This window comes from Anolis sagrei, chromosome 7 (genome assembly GCF_037176765.1).
Source record: "Anolis sagrei isolate rAnoSag1 chromosome 7, rAnoSag1.mat, whole genome shotgun sequence".
In the NCBI taxonomy this organism is placed as follows: Eukaryota; Metazoa; Chordata; class Lepidosauria; order Squamata; family Dactyloidae; genus Anolis; species Anolis sagrei.
The window spans coordinates 1,357,212-1,370,034 of NC_090027.1; the positions used below are offsets into that span (position 1 = coordinate 1,357,212).

General features: G+C 40.0%; 1 protein-coding gene across 2 annotated transcripts in view; it reads right to left on the reverse strand.

The window, feature by feature from the left end:
* Window positions 1-11,957, reverse strand: part of PIWIL2 (piwi like RNA-mediated gene silencing 2) — a 60,280-nt gene extending 48,323 nt beyond the window's left edge. The window contains exons 1-7 of one of the 2 annotated variants that reach the window (XM_067470621.1): window positions 11,870-11,957; window positions 10,631-10,802; window positions 7,279-7,357; window positions 7,033-7,168; window positions 4,909-5,085; window positions 3,034-3,144; window positions 654-771 (exon numbers count right to left, since the gene is read on the reverse strand). In XM_067470621.1, coding sequence (XP_067326722.1) covers window positions 654-771; window positions 3,034-3,144; window positions 4,909-5,085; window positions 7,033-7,168; window positions 7,279-7,357; window positions 10,631-10,798 — 789 coding nt within the window. In that variant the 5' untranslated portion in view covers window positions 10,799-10,802; window positions 11,870-11,957. Of the gene's footprint in view, window positions 1-653; window positions 772-3,033; window positions 3,145-4,908; window positions 5,086-7,032; window positions 7,169-7,278; window positions 7,358-10,630; window positions 10,806-11,869 lie in introns of both variants that reach the window. The other variant, XM_060787509.2, reaches the window with a different exon arrangement.
* Between the last annotated feature and the right edge of the window lie 866 nt (window positions 11,958-12,823).

Consider the following 12,823-nt stretch of genomic DNA (forward strand, 5'->3'; position numbering starts at 1 on the left):
TACATTTACAGTATTTTACCCTATTATTATTATTACATTTATTGTTTTAATGTATTTTATTATTATTATTATTATTATTATTATTATTATTAAATTTACAATATTTTACCCTACTCTTACTACATTTATTGTTTTACTCTATTATTACTGTTTTTATTGCATTTTCATTATTTTATTCTATTATTTTTATTATATTTATTATTTTAATAATAAGTACATTTACATTGAAGGAGGTTAGAATAATGGTTTAATAAGAGTTGGGCAGTCTTACCTTAAATTACAGTTTTATGTAAATATTCAGAAGCATTTAGCCTCAATTAATGTAATTTTATTGGTATCTCTTTTTATTTTGAAATTGACCCATAGTGGATACATTTCCCACCTTTGGCTTATACTCGAGTCAATACGCTTTTCCAGTTTTTTGTGATTAAAATTAGGTGCCTCGACTTATATTCGGGTAGGCTTATACCCGAGTATATACGGTAAATCTTTTTTCATTTCTGCACTGCAAAGATATTACATGAGGAAGTTTTCTTGTGTACTGTAACTCTAACACAGAAAAACCTATATATGTAAACTTAGACAGGTGAGAGTGGCATAAAATATACAATTAGAAAGGTTTTAGAAAACTTGAGCAGTTTTATAAGGCTTACTGGAGGCAATCTGAGAGGTAAGTAGAGAATATAACCATCAAATGCAGTAACGTCTCCTGTCACAGACTTATGTTCCTTCAACATTCCAAGCCGCATAGTCTTGCATTCCACCTCAGGCCTGAATGAATATATATATACATAGAATCACAAAAACAAATTATGAGCCATAAACTACCAGCAAAAAATGCTTTTTCTTAGAAAATGTGTTTTCATTTCCATTCACCTTACAAGGATTCTACAGATAAGTACAAGTTACAAAATGATAAATCTACTTTGAAGAATTACAGGATATATGGTATCAAGTATTTGATGATATCAAGTGTTTTTAGAAACCTACTACTGCTCATATTAATAACCATCAATTTCACGTTCCAGAAGCATTCCCTCCTGATGTTTCACCCACATTTATGGCAGGCATTCTCAGAGGTCCAGGGATCTGTTGAAACTAAGCAAGTGAGGTTTATGTATCTGTGGAATTTCCAGGGTAGGAGAAAGAACTCTTATCTGCTGGAGGTAGCCTTGTTTCCAACAGACCCCTCAAACACAGGGGAACTCCAGACAAGAAACAATCAGGGACACCTAATCACCTCTCAACAAAGGATTCCCCCAGGCACTAATAAGCCACACCTAAAAACTGTCAGGCCATCAAATGTCAAATCAAATCAAAACATTTATTTCGGTCATTGACCAGCACAGGAAATAGTGTCACATTTCCATACAAACCTGGCATGTTTGGTACATTAAAAATATAAATACAACTACTAAAAACACAATATGGGTGAGGGAGCAGAAGGGGAAACAGGGTAAAAACATACAATGCCCAGATCCATCACCAAATTGTAGATTCAGGGAAGATTACTGGACACACAGTTGACTTTGCTGCTGCGCAGAACTTTGCGACATTGTAGGTTGTAGCTGAATTAGTATCCGCAAGTAGCAGGGAGGTATTAAATTGTCCTGAATGGCCTGGGTGCTTGTCTATCAGGGGTAAGATAAGCCTGGCACGGGTATCCCTGTAGAACGGACACTGAAGGAGCACATGTTCTATTGTTTCCACATGACCCGAGTCACAGGGGCAGAGTCTCTCTGGGAAAGGGATCTTCCGGTAGTGGCCCTCGAGTACAGCTGATGGGAGAGCGTGGCATCGGGCCAGGGTGAAAGCCCTCCGATGAATAGGAACCTCTAAGTATGTTAAATATGCCATAGGAGAGGCAAGGTATCTGCTGTCTTCACTGACAAGGAAGGTTGGAGCCGAGGCCGAAGGTTGGAGCCGAGGCCAGCCATCAAATGTATTTATTTATTTATTTGTTTGTTTGTTTACAGTATTTGTATACCGCTTTTCTCACCCTGAGGGGGACTCAAAGCGGGTTTACACATAAGTAATGGCAAAATTCAATGCCTGTACAAACAATTCCAATTATACACTGCAATTAGACATAAATCAAGTTAAAAACAGTGCATCCACAAGCAATAAAACAATCATTAAAACAATAAAACAGTCTCGTTCGTCAAATCGCCATTCCAGTCATTGTCTTTCTGAAATGCTGCATACATTTACTTCTACTGCCCAAAGGCCTGGTCCCAAAACCATGATTTTTTTTTTCTAAAAACCAGGAAGGAGGGAGCAGATCTTAACTCATTTGGGAGTGTGTTCCATAGGTGGGGAGCCACAGCCGAGAAGGCCCTGTCTCTCGTCTCTGCCAGGCGCATCTGTGCTGTTGATGGAAGCAAGAGCAGGGCCTCCCCGGATGATCTTAGATAATCAATCAATCAATCAATGCTAATCAAGGTGGCCAATTTAAACATTCACACTTGCCTCCAACAGACAAGAGTTCTTTCTCTCACCCTGGACATCATTCCACAGATATATCAACCCCACTTGCCTAGTTTCCAACAGAGCCCTCAACCTCTAAGGATGCCTGCCATAGATGTGGGCGAAAAGTCAGGAGCATGGTTTCTGGAACATGGTCATATGGCCCGAAAAACTCACAGCAACACAGTGATTCTGGTCATGAAAGGCTTTGACAACACATCAACCATCTATTTATTGCCTGCCTGTGGTAAAATGAATATATACAGGTTACAGGGACTGCTATCCCACTGCAAGTAAACAAACAATGGCCTTGGCTGATAAACTTAACATTTATCAGTGAATAAACATTTATCAGTGAATAAACCACTGATATTTATGGGAATATACAGAAGAAATAACTGAGATTGATCACCTCATTAGATCAATAACTTAGTATGATTTTTAAAGGAGACATTGATTGTTTATGCCTAACTCCAGCTATTAAACCCATTGCTACAGATCAAAACTATTGTTTTTAAAACGTAACCATCAAAAGCCACAAAGAATGTAAAATTCAAGCACTATTACCTGAATGTCACGTGATATTGATACACAGCATCATTCTGACAGTGGATTTTAACTACGTTCAGTGCCAATGGAGCTGTTATTCCTTTTGTGCCTTGTTTCATTAACGGTTCTCTGAAATGGATGACAACATTCATGAAAGAGTTTACCAAGACCTCAATTCAAGAGAAAGACACAGTATGGCAAATCAATCATGCAGCCCAGTCCAATCAATATTTATTTAGACCTAAGTGTCATCTTCTGAACAACAGCTTATTATTTATTTACTTACTTTATTTACTTTATTTGTATACCGCTCTTCTCAGCCAATTAGGCGACTCAGAGAGGTTAACAACAAGTAGCGGCAAAAAATTCAATGCAAACATCGTACAGCCATTTAAAAGACAATTAACACAATAATACAATAAGCAATTAACATCAATAACCATCAGTAAACATCAATAAACAACTCACTGGCGCTACCTTCTGAATGCCTTCCAAACAGAAATGTGCCTGAAAGACTTCTCTGAGCAACCTACAAATGGCTTATATGCTAAACAACCATAGTTTCTACCAGTTTTCTTTCTTGTATGGAGGGCACAGCTTCTAAAACACTTGAATATACAAAATGCATAAGACGTTTTCACTATAAATGTCCTGATTTTTGTATATAATTGTTTACTGATGTTTCGGTTGTTTTGTGTTATTTTTTGTTTTGTTTTGATATGTTATCTACCTGGTTTATATCATCAATCATGTTTTATTTTATGACTGTCAGCCACTCCGAGTCTCTTTTTGGGAGATGGGGCGGGGTATAAATAAAGTATTATTATTATTTTACTGACACAAAAACACAGTATGTCACAGCAAATGAGATATATATCCTGGATTTAGTATCACAAAATCACAAGTCGAATACTTCCCAAGCGTTTAGGACTGTGTGATGTATTATTATTATTATTATTATTATTATTTCAAATACAAAATGAAATGAGTCATTTGTCCTTAAATTTATTTATTTATTTACTATGCTTCTATACCGCCATTCTCAGCCTGAAGGCGACTCAAGGCGGTTTACAAAACAGCACCATTCAATGCCCACAACAGTACAAAAATAATGTAAACGTTAAAAACATTTAACACAGGTAAAAATTCATTACAATTAACATCAGTAACACAATAAAAACCATAAGTCCTCCGCATTTCATTACCAGTCATTATCCAGTCACGTTGTCCAACCGTTCCGAGATCAGAGTTTAATAGCTACACTGCATTTGGAAAGGTCTGTTCATATAGCCAGGTTTTAACTCTTTTGCAAAACGTTAAGTGGGTGGGAGCTGATCTAATGTCCCTGGGGAGGGCATTCCACAACCGAGGGGCCACCGCTGAGAAGGCCCCGCCAATCGAGCCTGTGAAGATGGCAGGGCCGAGAGCAGGGCCTCCCCAGAAGATCTTAAATTCCTAGAGGGTTCGTAAGGAGAGATACGTTTGGAGAGGTAAGCAGGGCCAGAACCGTTTAGGGCTTTATAGGCTAAAGCCAGCACTTTCAATTGTGCTCAGTAGCAAACTGGCAGCCAGTGGAGCTGGCGCAACAGAGGAATTGTATGCTCCCTGGGCGCCGCTCCTGTTAGCAACCTGGCTGCCGTTCGTTGGACCATTTGGAGCTTCCGAACAGTCTTCAAAGGCAACCCCACATAGAGAGAGTTGCAGTAGTCTATATGGGATGTAACCAGAGCATGGACCACTGTGGCCAAGTCAGACTTCCCAAGGAACGGGCGCAGCTCGCACACAAGTTTAGTTATGCAAAAGCTCTCCTGGCCACCACCGAGACCTGGGGTTCCAGGCTCAGTGATGAGTCCAGTATTATTCCCAAACTAAATACCATCAGGTGTCATTTACCTTTTCTCTGTGTGTTCATCGAAAACGGCTGTAGGAGCCTCTGGACTGGGCTGTTCCAATACTGCTGGCTGCAGAACTGTGCTAGGAGCAGGAGGAATCACACAGGTTCTGCCAGGTCCCACAGATGCCTTCCTATATCCCACTGACGCCATGTCACCTCCTCCATCACAAGGAATTCTGAATATGATTTAAGATGTCAAGTGAACCAATCAGGACAAAAAAAATCTATTTTCCATAACAATGTCTACACAGCAAAGCTTAAGAGTCTGAGTAATTCATGACTGCACCCTTTTTCTATGCAATAATAATAATAATAATAATAATAATAATAATAATAATCTGTATTTATACCCCGCCACCATCTCCCCAAAGGGGACTCGGGGTGGCTAACATGAGGCCAAGCCCAAAAATACAACACAAGGCAGAGAATGTGCTTCATATAGATTCAAAGAGAAACACAACAAAATAAAACACAACAAAATAAAGTACAAAGCAACGAAAAATTACATCACAATAAGATACATAAAGTAATAAAATAAAATAAACAGTTGCAAAATAATAAAAAAAATAGAACACAATGGGCGGACCAAATGCTCAAGATGAAAATGCTAAAACTCTGGATGCGATAGTAGAAAAGTGTATTTGTGAGGGAGGAGCTCATAAGGGACAAACAGTGGAGTTAAGCCTTCATTAAGGACGGGGGGGGGGGGGAGTGCATTATGAGGACAACACTATAGATGGAACAGGCAGAAAAGGACTAGCTGATAGCTGGCTCTCTTTCCATTTTTCTACTTATTGGGCTACGGAGCATGCTCAGAATGCTTTCAGCAAATGCACAGGCTCTGAATGTTCCTTGTAGATCAGGGGTCCTCAAACTAAGGCTCAGGGGCCAGATACAGCCCTCCAAAGTCATTTACCCGGCCCTTGATCAGGGTCAGCCTATGTCTGAAACGACTTGAAAGCTCACAACAACAATAATCCTATCTTATTAGCCAAAAGCAGACCCACACTTCCCACTGAAATACTAATAAATTTATATTTGTTAAAATTGTTCTTCATTTTAATTATTGTATTGTTTTAAGTGTATTTTACACTACAAATAAGGTGTGCAACGTGCATAGGAATTCATTCTTCTTCTTTTTTTCAAATTATAATCCAGCCCTCCAACAGTTTGAAGGACTTTGACCTGGCCCTCTGTTTAAAAAGTTTGAGGACCCCTGTTGTAGATGGTCAACGAACTTGGATCAAGCAGTGAAACATATAATCATTCATGACTTATTTGAGCATAATTGAAAGACAATAGCCCTCTGCGTTCTTAGATGGGAAGCCCATATCCCAATCATGTTTATTTCTAAAAATTAACACAAACCGAAAATATTATTAGTAGTAGAAGTAGTACAGCCCGCCTCCCACATTTGTGGATTTTACTTTTGTGCATTTGATTAATATGTTCTCTCTAGGAGTCTCTATGGTTTCTATAGACAATTTCCAGCAGGAATTAACTAAAGGACCTAGATACTGGGGGACCTAGAGGTTCCCAGAGAGTATATATGGTAAACACGTCTCAAAGGCAGCCTCACACGGGGCATGTTAGAGATGTAATTAGTCATGTGTCATCATGACCACATGCCTTTCACTATTTATCTATTTATTTACTACGCTTCTATACCGCCATTCTCTGCCCAAGGGCGATTTATGGCGGTTTAAAAAATGGCACAATTCGATGCCCACAACAGTACAAATATAATTTAAACATTAAAAACATTTAACACAGGTAAAAAAATTCATTACAATTAACATCAATAACACAATAAAAACCATAAGTCCTCCACATTTCATTACCAGTCATTATCCAGTCACGTTGTCCAACCATTCCGAGATCAGGGTTTCATAGCTACACTAGGTTTGGGAAGACCTGCTCATATAGCCAGGTTTTAATTTTTTGCGAAATGTTAAGAGGGTGGGGCTGATCTAATGTCCCTGGGGAGGGCATTCCACAAATGAGGGGCCACCGCTGAGAAGGCCCTATCCCTTGTCCCCACCATCGAACCTGTGAAGATGGCAGGGCCGAGAACAGGGCCTCCCCAGAAGATCTTAAATTCACCACAAAATCACGTTACTCACGTGCCACGGCCCCAAACTGCCACCTCCACTTTGCTGTCTCCAGCTGGACCAGCTCTCAACTGTGTCTGTGCATCCTGCGCTTTTGCAACCACTTTGGTGTCCACACTTGCTATGCCTCGGCCTAAAAATCCTCGACCTAAACAAAGAGGGTTTTTTTTAAAAGCAGAGAATGTGCTTCATATAGATTCAAAGAGAAATATTACAGAAACATAAGAAAGAAGTTTAAATGCCACAGGACTAACTTACCAAAAACAGGTGTAGGAGGAATCTCAAAACCAAGTTCCTGGAACATGGAGGATAGAGTTGTAGCAGTCACAGAAGACTCCTGAAGTAAAATAGAGAGCAAACTATTGCCCAGTAAGCCACAGAGCCTTGGTTAAGCTAAAAACCAGTTTAGGTACACTCTAGAAAACTGAACTGGGATTTTGTAAATGAAGAAAATTTAAAGGCAGTGTTTTCCATCCCTCGAACTTTGACAAGTACTTTTCCATTTAGAGTAAATAGCAGCATAAAATATATTCTCTGCCAAAAAAAGGTTTTCTTCCGTAAGTAACTTCTAATTTTCACGCAAAAGTGTTCTACCAGAGTTCATCCAATTGGTTTCTGTATGCATTTAGATTAAGTAATCTTAATTTGTGAAGAAAATACAACCAATGAATTCAAACACCAAGTATTCTAAAAGCTAAAGTTTAATTATCCATGTTCTCAATTTCCTTCTTTTTATGTGACATTTAGTCATTTAAAAAAAAAATCAGAAAAATGCTGCAAACACATTTGATAAGCATAAAAACTACAAATCTGGTCTGAAAAAAAGAACCAGAAAAAAATTAAGTGAAGGACAATTTATCCAGATACTTCTATAAGATGTAAATGAGAAAAGAGTAGCTAGGTCAAATAAAAAGGAAGCATGGGAGCAACTTCAACAATCTTCTGTTATTTTCATTAGCTTTTGCTTGTAGAAAAAAAAGGCATTTCTGTAATTTGTTCCTAAGTTGAATTTGTTTGTAATTTGCAACAGGAATTTATATAAATAAAAATGTAAATGTCCGTCTGTGAATGGACATCAAAGCAACGCATGCTATACTACATAATTTACACTCAGGGGCTATCTTTAGAATTGTGCAGTTTACATCTAGACACGGATTGCTTCTCACATGGACAATTATATGTTGTGTGTTCTAGTTGGCAAACCAATCGCTATATCTGCACAGACAATGGAACACAATTTTTAAAGATATATTTTTGTTTTATTAGATCACTAGTTTAGTAGATGCAGGGAATGTTGTGAAAAACATTTATCTTTATTTTGGCAAAAAGTTTGTTAAGATCCCCTATAATATTTTGGCTGGAAAATTAGTTTTTTAAAAAATCCACAAAACAGTGATAGCTTTGGGTTGTTGTAGCTTTTTTCAGGCCATATGGCCATGTTCTAGAGGCATTCTCTCCTGACGTTTCGCCTGCATCTGTGACAGGCATCCTCAGAGGTTGTGAGGTAATGACCTCACAACCTCTGAGGATGCTTGCCAAAGATACAGGCAAAACGTCAGGAGAGAATGCCTCTAGAACATGGCCATATAACCCAAAAAAACCTACTACAACCCATTGATTCCAGCCATGAAAGCCTTCGACAATATAGCGATAGCTTTATTTGGACAACTAAAATACACAGAATAAATCAAGCAAACTTTCAGAGCTTTACTGGATTCTGGATCAGGCAAAGATGTTAAAAATTGCCTAGTAACTATTCACAGTAGTACTAACAATTACTAACATTTAAAAAATAATTAATTTCTTCTTACATTTCTTGGGTAAAACATTGTGTAATTGTTTGACTCAAAATGTACCAATTCCTGACCACTTTACTCAGTTTTCTCTGGTATTACAATGCTTATACTTTCCCTTTTTTGTTTCACTTTGCCCGGCTTTCCCTGATTCATGCTTCTCGTGTTTCATGTTCCTATGATTATGATTATTTCATATCAAAAGCATTGCATAAATTAGTATAAAACTGATAAAAAATAGAAGGTGTGCAGGCAGCTAAATATCTTTTGACCAAAAACGGGCAACAGCAATGGCATTGTCTGTAGCCTCCACCAATTCCTCTTCTGTACATGAGGCAGGGCACAATGGACAAGCATACAGACGCAGAGTTGTCTGTTCTGCTACATGGTCACACAAGGTATGGGGTTCTTTTAGGTCGTGCCATTTTGCCAGGTCGTCTTTTGATCTGCCCACTCCGCTTCTGAGCCTATTCAGGGACTTCCAGGTTGCCCATTCTTGCTTTGCCCCGGGAGGAAGACCCTCGTGGGGGGCCATACAGCTGGGATGTCCTGGTTCAGCTGCCCAGAGGGAGACCCTTGCTGTTGCTGGAGGGACGCCAAGAGGAGTGGTAGTTCTCATAAAGCTTTTCCTTGATTTGAGTCTACTGGGAGGAGGCTGGTAGCCATGTAGTGGATTATTGTTATTATTATTATTATTATTATTATTCAAAAATAATAATTTTTATTTGATACATCCCAACACTTAACAAACTTTTGCCATACAGGACTTATTTCAGTATACATTATTCCAAAAGTAATTATTTCGTAAATGACATTTTATACATTCCTTAGTTATGTATCACCCATCACCCCCACCCTCCCCCCCACCCCCCTGGAACAGCAATTCTAAATGATGTCGTTGCATCAGTTTAACCCTGTGGAAAGCCAGACAATGGAACACAAAAATATTGTATACCCACAAGCCTTTGAAATCACATATATTAAAAACAAGCTCTTTCTTTCCTTTCCATTTCACCAGAAAGGGCCATAACAATGTGTGGCCCAGTACAGCTAGTATTCTGTAAGTGTAACTTCTGTCTCTCTATATATGTATGTGTGTGAGTGTGTGTGTTTTGGATAGCGCATGGAAAGGTTAACACCTCTGTGGTGTTCCCTTTGATGTCTGTGCCCCTATTCAGAAGATTTTGCCTCACTTTCTGTGAGAATTGGATTCTGGGAAACTTGGCTTGTTGTGGAGACAAAGATTGGAGATAAAACTTCATTAGAGACTCCTTTTCCCTATGATAATAACTCTTCAAGAAATAGATTTCCCTTCTGAGGGGTAGATTTCTTTCACTTCCTATTGTCTCACCCCTGTTCTTAATTGTGAGTCGTGTGTAAGTTGGATGACTTTTTGGTCGTGTCAGGAGTGACTTGAGAAACTGCAAGTCGCTTCTGGTATGAGAGAATTAGTCATCTGCAAGGACGTTGCCCAGGGGACATTGCCCGGATGAATTGATGTTTTTATCATCCCTGTGGGAGGCTTCTCTCATGTCCCCGCACGAGGAGCTGGAGCTGACAGAGGGAGCTCATCTGCCTCTCCCCGGATTCGAACCTGTGACGTGTCAGTCTTCAGTCCTGCCGGCACAGGGGTTTGACCCACTGCGCCACCGGGGACTCCTCGTTACAGTTCGATGACCGTAACTTGGTGATTGCCTGTATTTCCCTATTTGATTATGGTGATCAAATATCCAATGAAGCAGCCTCTACCAAAATAACAGCCGTCCTAGATGAAACATTTGTACCATAAATGATGATTGCAAAAATTTCACATTTACCTGCCGCTCACGTCCTGGGATTGGTTGCACCATCTCCGATTCCCCTTGCGCCCTGACCCTTGAGAAGAAGGCCCGTCCTCTGGAATATACAGGCTCCCCAGGCGCATGGTCACGAGAAGAACCATGGCTAGAAGCACGGCCTGGGAGCGGCGTTTTTGTGGGATGCATGATACTGCTAGAAGGAAAACAGGAGTTTTCATAGGCACATACAACTAAGTCAGTTTATTTACTTAATTTGCAGCCTGGCTTTCTTTTTGTGTGAGGCACAGGGCAGCTCACATCAGGAATTTAAACACACACACACACATATATATACATACACACACACACACACACACACACCTTAATGATAAGAGTTAGGAGAATTATATTACTATATTAAAACAATATAAAATCATTTAAAAACACAACTACATAATTAAAAATAAAACCAGACACCCAATTAAAAGACTACTCCATTCTTCTCCTTTTCCTTCCTCTCCTTCTTCTTCCTCCTCCACCTGTTCTTCCTTTTCCTTTTCCTTCTCCCCCTTTCCGTCTTCTTCCTCTATTTCTTCCCCTCCTCTATTCTTCCCTTTACCTTCTTTTTTCGCTCTTCTTCCTCTTCCTATAGCCTTTCGTTTTCCTTCTGTTTTCCCTCTTCTTTTTCTCTCCTCTTATTTTCTTCCTCTTCTTCCTCCTCTTCTATTCTTTCCTTTCCCTCCTTTCCCTTTTTCCTTTCCCCCTCCTCTCTTCTTTCCTGTACCTTCTTCTTTTGCCTCTTCTTCCTCCTCTTGAAGTCTTTCTTTTCCTTCTCCTCTTTTCCCTCTTCTTCCCCTCTTCCTCCTCTTCTATTCTTTCCTTTACCTTCTTCCTCCTCCTCCTCCTGTAGTCTTTCGTTTTCCTTCTCTTCTTTTCCCTCTTCTTCTCCTTCTTCTCCCCTCTACTTCCTCTCCTTCTTCCTCTTCTCTTCTTTCCTTCCCCCCTTTCCCCTCTTCTTCCTCTATTTCGCTCCTTCTTTTCCCTCTCCTCCTCTATTCTTCTCCACTTTCTTCTCCTTCCTCCTTCTTCCCCCCTTTTCTTCTCTCTTGAGGTAAACCCTTCAAGCCCCGCCCCTTTCACCGCGGAGGGGCGTGGCTTGGGCCTAGTCAGCCCTCGAAGCCTGAGGCAAACGAGGCAGATTCTTTAAATAGTCAGGAATTCTATTAATAGGATTATATTTCTAAATATTGTCGTTGTGAGTAGTTGGGGTGACTTTACCTGTCTTTCTGACGCGGCCAAAGCCCTGCCGAGCGCTTCTGAAGAACACGCGCGTCGCCTCGCCTCACGACGCCCTTCCACACCCTCACGCCTCTCCAGCAGCCTAAGGCGCCTGGGATTGGCCGTTCCGCCAATCACTCAACGTCGGCGTGACTTGCTATTGGTGAATGGCGCCTCAAATCCCGCCCACCTCCGGCTGCGCCTTCACACCTTGCACGCGAGCCTGGGTCTCCTCCGATTGGGTTTTCCTCCTGTCACTTAAGAAATAGCCATCTTCTATTGGTCCGAAGTATGACAAAACCAGCCCACTTGGCATAGGAGCAGTCCAATTCGTAGGGAAGGGGGGCAAACAGGGGAAATATCCTATTTCCTCACTGAAGCGGCTTCTAAACAGACAGGATATCAGTATTTTTCCCTGACAAGGAAACTCAATGAGTTGGATGGCGTCGACGCTGACATGAGTTGTGTCCTCTGTCTTCTTTGAGCTAATATTTCATTGCCCGCTAATGTAATGGTTCAGCCCAGAAAAGATTGGTCTTTGCTCCAATCACTTAACGCATGGCCGTCTCCTATTGGTCAAAAACTCAACAAAGCCCACCCGCCTGTAAATCTATCAGAAATAGGCCTAACTCATGCAGGAAGTTCCCAAAGTTTCCATACAGAGGGGAAAACAATAACAAACTAATATTTTGTATTATATTCTAATTTAATATAATATTAAACGTAATGTTCAATACGATGTAATATTTTTTATTTTTTAATATAAAATATATTTTACATTCCATTCCATATTTTATATTATGTTATAAAATGTAAATATATCATATAATATATGATGAGGGCCATGTATAAATATGTGAGAGGAAGCCACAGGGGCAGAGAGTTCCACTGCTGAACATAGAATCATAGAATCCTAGAGTTGGGAGAGACCTCCTGGGCCATCATCCAGTCCAA